This window comes from Gobius niger (assembly GCF_951799975.1).
Source record: "Gobius niger genome assembly, chromosome: 20".
NCBI lineage: Eukaryota > Metazoa > Chordata > Actinopteri > Gobiiformes > Gobiidae > Gobius > Gobius niger.
In genome coordinates this window covers 12244097-12257499 of record NC_136871.1, presented here as the reverse complement: position 1 = coordinate 12257499, position 13403 = coordinate 12244097, and the positions used below count along the sequence as shown (strand labels likewise).

At 42.3% G+C, this 13403-nt stretch overlaps 1 protein-coding gene across 2 annotated transcripts in view; it reads right to left on the bottom strand.

The window, feature by feature from the left end:
- cadpsa (Ca2+-dependent activator protein for secretion a) overlaps positions 1 to 12025 on the bottom strand; it is a 91613-nt gene extending 79588 nt beyond the window's left edge. For both annotated transcript variants that reach the window (XM_079579223.1, XM_079579222.1), the window contains exons 1-3: positions 11461 to 12025; positions 2777 to 2890; positions 280 to 612 (exon numbers count right to left, since the gene is read on the bottom strand). In XM_079579223.1, the coding sequence (XP_079435349.1) occupies positions 280 to 612; positions 2777 to 2890; positions 11461 to 11820 (807 nt within the window). In that variant the 5' untranslated portion in view covers positions 11821 to 12025. The remainder of the gene's footprint in view (positions 1 to 279; positions 613 to 2776; positions 2891 to 11460) is intronic.
- Between the last annotated feature and the right edge of the window lie 1378 nt (positions 12026 to 13403).

The window sequence follows — 13403 nt, the reverse complement described above, 5'->3', positions numbered from 1 at the left end:
ACTTGTATTACCCCAGAGGGACTACGAAAAGGATTTATTAAGGTAAACACGGTGCTTAGCATGAAGTTTTATCTGCTTACACTGTCTTGGCAGTGCTTGTATGGATTATGACTTTTGCTTTACAACTGGATTTCCTGTCACTATATCTATAACATCAGTGGTCATATTAATTACCAAAACAGTAATGTAGAGTTAGTTCCTCTTGTGTAAATACAACTTAAATGACAAAGCAAAAAGCAGCCTTCAAAATTAAGAATTTGACAGATTCTAGAGTCTTACCTGACATGCATTGTACAGCAGTTGATGTTCAAACTTCTTGATGCCCAGGATCTGCTGGAACATCTCATAGAGTTGGTCTTTGCTGAGGATGAGCTCCGAGGCGGCGCTGGCCGTCAAGCGCTGCTGGTGTTTTCGCGGGTCCTCCTCTCCTCGGTAGATGGTGTCAAACTTGGCAATCCACGAGCTGAGCACCGTCTCTTTGCTCAGGCCGTCGATTTCGGGCAGGCTCCGCACTCGTTTCTCTATGTGCTTTTTAAATACTTCTCTGGAGTCACTGGCCGAACAACCCCCACTCTGCACCATGCGGGACACACGGTCACTCTTCAGGAAGATCTGTGTGGGGAAGACACAAAAAACAGTGCCTTTATCGAAGGCAAATTCCTGTGGAGGCTTAAACAAAATCAAGCCGCAGATAAAAATAGATGCTGAACTGAATTGGGAGAGGATCTAAGCCAGGAGTCAGGACTGATCATTGGTCTAGCAATAAAAGAAATATCAAACTACATCAGGACCTATACTGCAAACTATTAGAACCACTGCTATAATGTACATGCAAATAATTAAATTTGAGCAACTGTTATCAACAAAAATGTTTCAACTTAATCGAAGTATGTGGATATTCCCATTTACTTCCATGTGTTCTTCTCAATGCATGCATGCAACCCTTTTACACTGTCTGACAAAAAAAAGGCGTCACCCGGATTTGAAGAATATATATATATATTATATAGCGCCTTTCACAGACATATAGTCACAAAGCGCTTTACATGAGACAATTGTACATTCACTCCATACTCGGTGGTGGTAAACTACGTTTGTAGCTTCAGTTCCCCTGGGGGAGACTGTCAGAGGCGATTTCGCGACTACACACGTCTGCGCCAACGGACCCTCTGACCACCACCATACATTCACTCACACACATCATTCATCCTATTGGCCTATTGTGCATGTTTTTAGTGGTAGGGGAAACCGGAGAGCCCGGAGGAAACCTACGCAGACACAGGGAGAACATGCAAACTCCACACAGAAAGGCCGCGTCCCTGGTGGGAATCGAACCCGGACCTTCTAGCTGTGAAGCGAGAGCACTAACCGCTGCGCTACCGTGCCGCCAATTTGACAAACTGTTCTGATCTGGGGTGGCTGCAGTTGGTCAGGTCTAGGTTCACGGTCAGGACTAGACAGACTGGCCATATGCCCATTCTGGAAGAGCACAGAAGGGCCACTGGCTCTCGGGCCACCGGTCTGGCCTCTCAATTTTCTCCTTAACCTCCTTGTGGAAGTGCTGCATATACGCTAATCTGGGCCGGGTTGGTTAGAGTCCTGGGCCGTTTTTCAGTCCCAGTCCCAATCCTAGCCCTGGGTCTAGATTCACGGTTCACAATGTGCCCAAAGAATGAGATCAGCCGATGACCTGAACATCCTGAACAAAGTTATTCCATCAATGGATTTCTACCTCCCTTCCCTGATATTCCAAGATGACAATACCCATCAGGCTCACATTGTCAAAGAGTGGTTCAGGAAGCATGAGACATCATTTTCCAGAACTCAACCTACGCAGCAGTCACTCACTCCCATCATCAGTGCAAGATCTTTGAGGAAATATGCAACACGGGTTCTTCTGATAATGCAGAAGCTTATTGTGCAAAGGTGGTCAGGCAGCGCATTTTATAATAGAAAATGTTATAAAGTGAAAAATGAAATGACATCAGCAACCCATTTCATTTCAGTTTAGTATGAGCATTCCCTGCAGCTAAAATCAAAGTGTCTGCGCTGCAGTGAAAGGATGAAACCCCTCTGGAACACGACTAGTGTTTACCTGTTTGGTGCAGCAGCTCTGTGACTTCTGACCTGTGTGTGCTGGTGTGTGAGTCTATTTCTGTCCTGTGTGTCCATTATCTGAGCCTTTGTGCCCCTGTCCCTCACTGCGAGTGTGCAGCTAAAGCCAGCTCAGACGGAGCCTTTTAATTCAATTGGATCACCTGCAGCCTTCATCTGTAAACTGTCACACAGCTGCCACGCGCATGATAAGGACTAGCCACTCAGTATGTCAGGGCACTGAAACTTTGACGCTTGCTGATGTCGGGTACCCTGGGCAGGATGGACGTGTAAGCAAACCAATCCATTTTGCATCTAGAGCAAAGAAAACAGCAAAACAATCTGCTCGTCAGCCATATGAATCAAGACAGCAAAACACAAAATGTATGTTTATATGATCTTAAAACACTAAAAACCTTTTTTATGCTATTCTATGTATTCATTTCAAGTGGATACTCAAGAAACGCCTTGAGCAATAAGGACCATGACCTAGCACTATAGGATTAGCCCTATTAGCTCCCATCTATTTGAATTCATTATTTGAATAGGGTGCCGGCTTTTCTCTTTAAAGTCCGGAAAACCCAGCATCTAATCATCATAAAATAACCCATAAAATATAATGACTGCAATGATCATGTGTTTCAGAGAACGATCCGCAGCGTGGGGTGTGTGATGAACCTACCTCGTAGTAACTCTGCACAGCGTTGATGAAGGCTTCATCGGCCACAATCTGAGTGTCTCCGCTGAGGAAAGCCTGGAAGCGCTCTTTAACAGTCTGCAGCTGTTGCTTATTGATCTGTGCACAACAGAACACAAGAAAAAGGCAAAATGTTAAGCATGAAAGTAGGAAATGGTGATCAAATGGATGTATTATCTCGGGAGACTCAGTTATTCAAAAATGACCCTCGTGAGCCAAACGTTGGAGGTTCAGTCATCGCTCCTCGTCCACGAACATAAAGTTAGGGAGAAGGGGGGAATTCAGCTTCCTGTCAGCCAAGTGGTTGAAGCTATCCTTCTTTCAGATCGAGACTTCGCAGTCTTCTCCCTGATGCAGGACTGATCAAGCTGGAAAGTTAGCCGAACGAGTCCTGTCCAGATCATTGTTGAGCCAAAACACAATGGTCTTAATCAGTTCACCAAGACGAGCATAGTTGAAATCAAAGAGCGAACGATGCATGGATGTCTATGTAACTGTTGATTGAATAACATAAATGCTTAACTGAGCTTTTTCTTTGTACTAAAAAAACACAAGCAGAGCTATCCATATACTTTGTTGAAGCACCTTGTCACTCAGGACACCATGAAGCTACCTGCCCTATTTATCATAGCCTATATTTGGCAGTGGACGATAAAAAACTGTATCGAAGTTACCGAATTCAGCAATTTATTAGCAATTTCCAAGATTCAGTCTGCTCATTAAAGCACAGATGCAAAATACTTGGAAGTAGAGGGGGAAATAGTCCCTGATGTGGACCCTGACTCACTCGGGGCTTCATACCTCTCTAAACCCGTTCCACTCAGCGGTGCATGTTAGAGGCATCTGTCAGACTGCAAATGCCTTATTATTAGCGCTCCTGGGAAGAACTCAAAACGACAGCCAGCCAGAACTATTCTTAGGGCACAGAAAGTATGGAAATAAAATTAATAGTATTCTTTAAAGAACTTTTTCCACAACATAACATTCGGACTTGACTTCAATCATACCATGATTTAGATGAAAGGCACCGCACAATGCTCATATGTGCTCATAGATTAAAAAGGCATCATAACTGAAGCTGCATAATATTGTTGTTACTGTTATTAGCCAAAACACATTTGATACTAGATTGTGTTTTTTATTTCCAAAAATCTTACAAACCCTAACGTTAACCCGGCTGCAATCCTCACATAAAGCCCACGCAGGCACATAACACAAACTGAACAGCAGTCGCTTGTCAAATGGACTGAGACACCACTGAGTTGATCTGTGACAGCCTGTGCACAGCGCTCTTGAGTACGAATTTTACAATTAACTTCTGTTAATCGAAAGGCTGCGGAAAAGGAAATGTCAAGCCAAACGGAAGAGATCATTAAAAAAGGTCTGACTGTAAGGAGCCTATTTTTAATGAGCGTGCTTTTAAACTAGGTGGTTTAAATGAGGGGACTGTTTAATTGAAATGATCAAACAAGTTTAACCAAGACGAAATACAGCATCATCTTGTTCATACAATTGTTATTAAACTGATTAACATTTAACATATCATTAAAGGGATCATTACCTAGTTAGATTTTTTAAATTTAATTTATGCAGTCCTTATATTTGAAGAGTTTAGTGGTGCTAAGCTAGTGGTAAATGGTAAATGGTCTCAACTTATATACCGCTTTTCCACCTACATTAGGCACTCAAAGCGCTTTACAGCAAGGATCCACTCACCCATTCATACTCTCATTCACACAACCAATGTACGCAGACACTAGTGCTAGGCTAGCGCATGTCTATGGTATCTAGTAGCCTGCGTTAAAAATCTCTTTAAAATCATCGGGTTGTCCTTGCCACATCTGATTCGTAGAAAGCTCCTTTGTGAATTCCACGTGTAGTGATGCCGGCCGCAGGTAAACAAACTACTGTAGATCCGGAACCTAGCAGATCACTCCGCCGCTGCGTAGCTTGCAACCAGGAAGCTGATGCTGCTCAAATATAAGTTATTTTAAAGGCAAAATGGTTATATTTAAAAAGAAAAAAAATCAGTCAACACAGACATTTATATCGTTAGTCTGGCGTTAAAAGTGAACGGTGCACTGTGCTTGGGTCAGACTGTTTTTAATGCAGGCTACTAGTTACCATAGACATGCACTAGCCTAGCACTAGCCTAGCACCACTAGACTCTTCAAATATGAAATATCCCTTAAACAGATGGTCACGCTTGGCCTTGTACATTTTAGCTGGTATTTTTCAGAAGGGGGGAATCTTCTCTCTAACATGTTCCTTCAGTTTGGGATTTTTTTCTGTTGGGAATTTGGAGGCCATTAAATGAGTGATTCATTTGGTCTTGGTTTTCTCGTTAGTTCGGGCTCCTCGCAGAGCTGAGTTGTTGATGACATAACCCCAAATGGAAGTGTAATCCCAGATTACACATAAAGGATTGAGAAAGTGTTCATCAGTGAAAGAGCTCCAATCTGGACATAGCCATGGCCCCATCATGCACAAGATCTACAGCAATATGTTGGTAATTTAGAAGAAAAAATGGAACGTAAATACGGGTATTCAGGCCACATCCTCATTTTTACTAACAGGTTGGGATTAAATATGAACCCACTCGTCAGTGCGTAATACAATAAAGGAATGCCATGAGCTATCTGGCCGGCAGATGGATTTGATTATGTTGATTGTTTGATTGTGTACATTTATGTTACACAAACTTGACGTACACATGAAATTAATGAAATGTGAAAGAGCTCCATCAACAAGACTTCAAGCATGTATAACAAACAACAATGGGTTCTATGCCAACAAATTCAGCCAACAAAATCATGCCAACAAATGCCAACAAATTCAGATGGGTTAGTTTTAATCTAATCTACTTCATTACATATTCCATTCTCCTCATTTATTTTCAGTTAATGTCATAACCTCCCACTACCCAGTTAGTCAACAACAAGGCTTTAAAAGTTAAATAGATAAATTTGTCCCCCCCTCACTGTACATTCTTCAGATGAGCAGCAGGGCTTTGTAAATGCAAATGGGATGTAATGAATATCTCTTTACCCCAGTCCTTTCTAATTGAGGAACTGTAAACGAGAAGTAGGTGGGGTTATGGCAGTCCTGACCACTCCTCCCTAGAGTGCTCAAGGCTTAAATAGACATCTAGTCTTAAACAAAAGTTAAACATCCTCAACTCAATCAACCAAATCTCTTCTATGAGGTCAGTAACAGTGACGTTCTGACCTCTGGGTTCTTTCATTCAAAAACAGTTAATACTCCATATAGTTAAAGGCCTAACAGCAACATACGGCTAGCTTCGTTTTACAACCGGCTGATCTGTTGTCCTCAAACACCGTATCCCACATTCTCTGTGTGTCAGTGCACAGTTATTGCAGAGCTGCAGATGTGGATTAGGCCTGTGAGTGCAAACGGCAGGCTTTCTCCAGCTGCTGCGCTCACCAAAGCAGCTTTAGAGGGGTGTGAGCTGAGCAGTGGCATGTGTCTGTGGACAATGAGAGGCGCATTAGACCCATCTGCCACGGCTAGTCCATATTGTGTCTGCTGACTCACAACTGAATGTTATACATGGGGTGTTGCTCATTATATCATTCCTCAGACTTGTTACTGTATTACGGAGAAAGTTTTTTGTTTTCATTCATTTCATTCACAGATTGCAACACGCAGCATGGCGGTCGCGCGGGGATTTGCCGCGTGTGCTACGACAGGAGTGAGAGCAAAGTATCCTGACAAGAGACACAATTACAGCGTGTGCTTCGGGGGAGATTTGAACAAGCGATCAAATGGATGGATGGATGGATGGATGGATGGATGGATGGATGGATGGATGGATGGATGGATGGATAGGTGGAGTGGGTAGGTAGGTAGGTAGGTAGGTAGGTAGATAGGTAGGTAGGTAGGTACATAGATAGATAGATAGATAGATAGATAGATAGATAGATAGATAGATAGATAGATAGATAGATAGATAGATAGATAGATAGATAGATAGATAGATAGATAGATAGATAGATAGATAGATAGATAGATAGATAGATAGATAGATAGATAGATAGATAGATAGATAGATAGATCAAATGCTTACCGAATATGCTTATGCAACCTATTTAGATATTTAGATACATACATTGTGTAAGTATACTTGGATCGTGTAACTACGTAACCACATTTAAATAGTAGAAATGTGGAAGAGCTTGGTCGCTTCTAACTGGGTCCATAGAGAAGAGGAGGAGAGGCTAAATGCTTACAACAGCTGGGGCCATTATGAGCACACACGTAAAGACCAGACAGGTACGCATCAACTCGTCTAAGCTAAGGTAAGAATATATCTCAGTATTTAAAAACAGTGGCCTATTCCTTTAAATGTTAAAATCTCCATTAGCTCATTATTAAGGAATGTAGTCCTATCTCCAAAGTACTCAAGGGTTTTAAGGACACTATCTCGATAGGCCCTTGCTCTTCACCAGAGATTTTGGAAGAATCAAATTCTAGAAAGTGAACCCAGCCTGAATGGTGGACAGTCTCGCTGGAGGCAGCTGATGCTGACTACAACAGAGACAGAAAAGACTGGATAGTATGATGACTCACCCGCGCTAATCACACTCACTTCTATAAGAGCAAATATCAAAGAGGAACATATTCTCAAGCATGTGTGCATGTGTACATGACAACACACCAGTCCCAGCGACAGGGTTTTCATCATCATGAGCTTCCCACATACTGTCCTCATAAATGATGCACAAATATTGATCGGGTCTTTTGAACAAACACACATCGCCTTTCCCATCAGTGGCTTCACTCTGTTCTCAGATCAGAGGAGACCGGAAGAGGAGTGACAACATGATTACGCTGTGCCTCTTATGCTGTGGAAAGAAGACATCATGTTACACATAGGGCTGTGCATCTGGTCCAGTTTTAATTGAATCGTGATTAAATCTATTGACTATTTCAATTATCGGCATAGTGTTTTATAGTGTTTTATAATAGTCATTGTTGTGCCAGAAACAGCTCAGGGTTTGGTGTGAATAAAATGGGAACTACTTTGTGTTAAGCATTGAAGTGGGAAACATTCCCAAACATTTAATCTCAAGTTATGAAATTGAATACTGGTTCACTGCTGTTCAGACACCAAAAAAACACTATTTTGCTACATATTGTTTTGTAGAGAAGATCACTGCAATGAGATTTAACAGTATTTATAATAATGATGTAAAAAGAGTAAAAAGTATCTGATCGGCCTATTGTGGGGAAGGACAGATGGCCTGATGATGTGCTTTGTGATGTGTCTTACCTGAGCTAATTCCCCCCTGCCTAATTAGAACAAAAAGATACAAACAATACACTACGCTGTGTCTTCTCTCTGAGCCACGTTCCCACTCGGGCTGGCAGAACAAGTGGTGAGAGAAATGGGGGTGTGAGCTGCATTTACAGTGTTTCTACAATGCATGTTGCGGATAATGAAGTATAGTTTTATTTTTAGTGGTAAAACAAATGAGACTGTACAAATGAGAGGATTGCTACATGGCAGCAGGGTGTATGTGTTTACTGAGGGTGGGTCCTCAGAGGGGTTGTGTTTAATTAAAGTTACTACCTGCTGTGCTATGGACCCTGTCAACGATGGGCTAATAATCGTCAGTCCTTGTGTTTCTATGATAATGAAAAAATACAGTATTTAATATATGTATATAAAGAAAGAAAGAAAGAAAGAAAGAAAGAAGGAAAGATAGATAGATAGATAGATAGATAGATAGATAGATAGATAGATAGATAGATAGATAGATAGATAGATAGATAGATAGATAGATAGATAGATAGATAGATAGATAGATAGATAGATAGATAGATAGATAGATAGATAGATAGATAGATAGATAGATAGATAGATAGATAGATAGATAGGTAGGTAGGTAGGTAGGTAGGTAGGTAGGTAGGTAGGTAGGTAGGTAGGTAGGTAGGTAGGTAGGTAGGTAGGTAGGTAGGTAGGTAGGTAGGTAGGTAGGTAGGTAGATAGATAGATAGATAGATAGATAGATAGATAGATAGATAGATAGATAGATAGATAGATAGATAGATAGATAGATAGATAGATAGATAGATAGATAGATAGATAGATAGATAGATAGATAGATAGATAGATAGATAGATAGATAGATAGATAGATAGATAGATAGATAGATAGATAGATAGATAGATAGATAGATAGATAGATAGATAGATAGATAGATAGATAGATAGATAGATAGATAGATATGTGGATGGATGGATGGATGGATGGATAACTTTTGTGCACATGCACCTGTTTATTTCTGTGGGCTTTCGCAACTGCCGTCTTTCAGAGCGGAAATGACCAAATCTGGATCACAGAGTCGGAGTGTCACGTGCATCATGTGGAGACCAAACGTGTCTGTATTTTTGAATTAATATTTGTGAAAACATGCAATGTTGAAGTGATTTCTAGAGAAAAATCCCACACGTGAGTCCAAAAAAAGGCATAAATTGAACATCATAAAGGGTGAGTTTGGTCTACTTTTCACTTTGATATTAACTAGCCAAAATTGACCACTGTATGAAAAAACAAATGTTTTCACCTGCCGTGTCTCACCAACCCTTACTGTTAGCTACTTTCTGGCTTTTTTTCGTTAACTAAGCCACAGTAGGTGTTTCACTTTCATGTTTGATTTGATTTCTGAATCAGCCCATTTTGAAAATGCAATGCACACATGAACATTATATTCTGGTTAAAACGTTTGGCCGTGCATGTTATGTGTAGGCAGAAATCCCGTAGCCCTGCACTGGAGATCCAAGAGGAAGTACTGGCGATCGTTATGAGATGTCCATTCAACAGAAAGCTTTTGTCTGAACCATTGAAAAACAATACAACCTCGCTGCGCACATTAATCTGACTCATAATAAGTCAACTGGAGAGTGGGCTCTATATAGACTTTACAAAAGGCTTCTATAATCTCTAGTGAAATTTAACAGCACAATAAGAATCATATGAGACAAGCTGTCAATTAAAAATATGCAGGGTGAGAATGAATGTACTGTTATAACAAAATGATCTACAGTATGTGTAGAGACAAGTGTGTGTCATCATGTCTCCCCCGAGCAGAAGAGACTCAGGAGAGCATGAAAGTAACAAACAACATAGTGAGCGCAGGACTGAAGTTTTTAACCTCCTAAAGGCCTAGCTCGACATCAAATCAGGTTTAAACAGGTTTTTAAAAGACCTAAAATGGACAAAATTATGTTTAAATTGGATGTAAACCATGTCAGTAAATCAACTTAAATGCACTTTACCTACTATACTGCTACTCCTACAATTAAATTCTTTCTAATTCATTTTAACCAGGTTTAAAAGTGCAGATGACCCTGGTGGAGATGAGTACCACCCAAGAAAAAACAGTGGTATACAACACGGTTTGAGAACCACTGGTCTAAGCATTTGTCTCTCCAGTACGTGATGTCGTTGTGTCCCGACATTGACACCAAGGACCTCCATTGCGTTCCTCAGTCAGACAGGAAGCCATCTAGTGTTCAATCGGCCAAAACATGGGCAGAAAGTCCAGAGGATAAGGCTGCTGTACATGACTCTCATGGAAGTTTGAGTTGCACTGCTAAATGTATCTTCCTGCTCTTCACCCTCTTTCACCCTGACAAATATCTGTCCTAACAAACAAAGGCAGAGGCCAAAAAACATATTTTAAAGAAATAATCTGAGTATTGCTATCTATCTATGCATTTTGTCCATATAGGTTACCACGCACTTTACACAGTTTAGCAATGGAGAAAATCGCTGGTACATATTGTTGTGTTTATTCAGCTCCGTCACTACAGGACACTGGAAGTGTACTCTAAATTATTGAATGAAGAGGATCACATCATCTGCACAATAAATATAGCCTAAGTTTTGAAATAAGAAAACAAAGGATCAGGGTTAGAGACCTGAGAGGAAGTCTGGAAACACTATTTCCAAAACAGGAAAAAAACAGAAATGCAATATGAATGTTGAAAATATCTGATCATACTTTTAGCTGCACATTTGTATTTTGAAAGTTAAAAAAAATAAACATGTTTTTCAGTTCTATTATTGCTGCATGTGTGTCTTTTCACAAAATCGGTTCTACAGAGCTTTAAATGTATTTCTATTCCCACATATTTCCTGAATAAAAAAACACACACATTTCCTGAAAAGAGGTAGGCTATGTGTGTAGCCTGTATGTATGGATACATGGTGCCGTCCACAAACCATGAGGCAGATGTGAACATCTGTTACCATAGCAACACGTGATCATTTGACCCTGGATACTTCATCGAGAAATACTGAATTGCGCTCCGCCTTTTCACATGTTCATTAGTTCATTCATGAAGCCTTTTCACAGCTCATTCTGTTTTATTTGGCCATGGAGGAATGACCAAACACCAGACACAAATCATATGTGTGTCCAGGTGACAATTAGCCATACACTGACAAACAACCAATAGAGAAACTTGTTCATGTTTTCATCTTTAGCCTGACTTTCTACAAAGCCCGGTCAGTCTCTTGCTTGCTGTGTGGTGAGTGGCGATGTGAGTTTGGCCCTAAAAAAAAAAAGCAATAGGGCCGCCTCTATGTGACATGGAGCAACAGTTGGTGGCGGCTGCGATGTGAATGTAATGGAGCATACCTTCTGCTGCCTGCGGGCCATGTCTGTGGGCTGTTTGGCGTTAAATGGGTATGCGATGCAGCGCATAACGAACACGTAAAGCTGGAGCCTCTTCTTCCTCTCCTCTTCCTCCCGCTGCAGCTTCTCCAAGTCCTCCTTCTCCTTGTCGCTACCCACAGAGGGGCTGGGGCTTGAGGGCCGCCCTCCACCGCTGCTACCACGGCCCCGAGGCTGTAGCGCAGCGCCACCGCCGCTGTGGGTCTCCGCCGCTCGGCCCGGTGACAGGCGCGCCCCGGTAGCGCTCTTTGGGGCTGCCACCTCCCGGTGCTCCACCTCCTGCACCTCCTCGCCTTCCTCCTCGCTGGAAGACGGATCCAACATGCTGCTGCTGCTGAGAGACAAGCGGAGCGAGAGAGCAGATGTCGACGCGCCGCTGAGAAGTCTCCTGTTGCTTCAGGGAACGACCAGCCCCCGTCACGAGGCTCGCTCACGGAGACAGCGCGGACACGCACACACACATTCACACAGCTTCTGCCAGGTACACTCCAATGAGTCGGTGGAACTGAGGGACCAAGTGTGGGAGGGGTCTCTGTCGACAACATGCAGCGCAGGGGAGGGGGGGAGGAGGAGCTGTCCGTGGTGCTGGACCTGAGCCCCGCTGATCCTGAATCAGTCTCAAACTCTGCCACCGATGATCATCTGCACTCAAAACACTGCTGGGCAATGACAGCAATTTCATAATCAAAACTTACTGTGCATTTCGAGAATAGCCTTTGAAGTGATGGAGTTGACAGCAGACCGTTGGAGAGGTCCCGAAAATCAGCTGCACGAACTTCTCTCTGCAACAAGTGGCCAAAGAAAGAAGCTAGTCTCTTTAAACAGTCGGCATCTAATAAGGGTTCTATATGGACTAAAAGGGTCTGATTCAAAGATTCCTTGTGGCACTCTTTATTTATGAAAGTTGCCACTCAGTTTGGGATCCATTTAGAATGAAATAATGTATGTGCATGCCCTCCATAGAACCAGCTTAAAGCATGACTGAGTCAAGTTTCAAGTTTCAAGTTTAATGGTTTTGTATAGCCCAATATCACAACAGAAGTCGCCTCACAGGGCTGCAACAAAAATCAAGGCAATAAAACAGAGCAATAAATATGACAATTAAAAGTTCAGGTAAATATAATGGCAAATATAATGTCCAATAGGAGGTAGCGACGAGCGGCGTGGGTGTCCTACGTCCTTAGACTCTCCAGCACGGCAAGGAAAAACTCAAAAACCCGGCAGGAGAAAAGAGAAACCTTGGGGAGAACCAAAGAAGAAGCGATCCCCTCCCATGGACGGACAGGCTATAGAGACCCAGGGCCGAAGGATCCCTCAGCAGACGGGCCAAGATTGCAGACCGTCCAGTCCTCAGATTCAAGAATGCAGGGTTCCTCCGTTCACCCAGGTTCCTCCGTTCGATCTAGACAGGCACTCCCGAGGGGGGGGGACAGGAGACACCATGTGAATAGTGATGAACAGACTACAGATAAATTAAATATTGTATCATGATAAGACAAAGTCTGCAGTAAGAAGAAGAGGATAGCGCTCAGTGGACCGTACTTCCCACAGCAGTGTTTCTCAACAGTCATCTACCAGACAATAACGATTCCCAGTGTGAACGGACCTGAAGTTAGAAAAAAGAAGATCCCTCAGACTGAACCACATCAGTTACACGCTGTAACTCAGCTGCACAACTCCTAACTGGATCCAAGAAACTTGATCCCATTTCTTGCATCGACTGGCTTCCAGTAAATTTTAGAATTGATTCTAAGATCTTATTTTTTGGTTTGTAAAGCTTTGACTGGACTGGCCCCTCAGTACATCACGGACCTCATTCAAATGTGAACACTGAGATCCGAGGGCCAGACCCCGCTCGTGGTTCGATGAGCCAAAAAACTAAGGGGGCAGGGCCTTCTCAGTTGTCG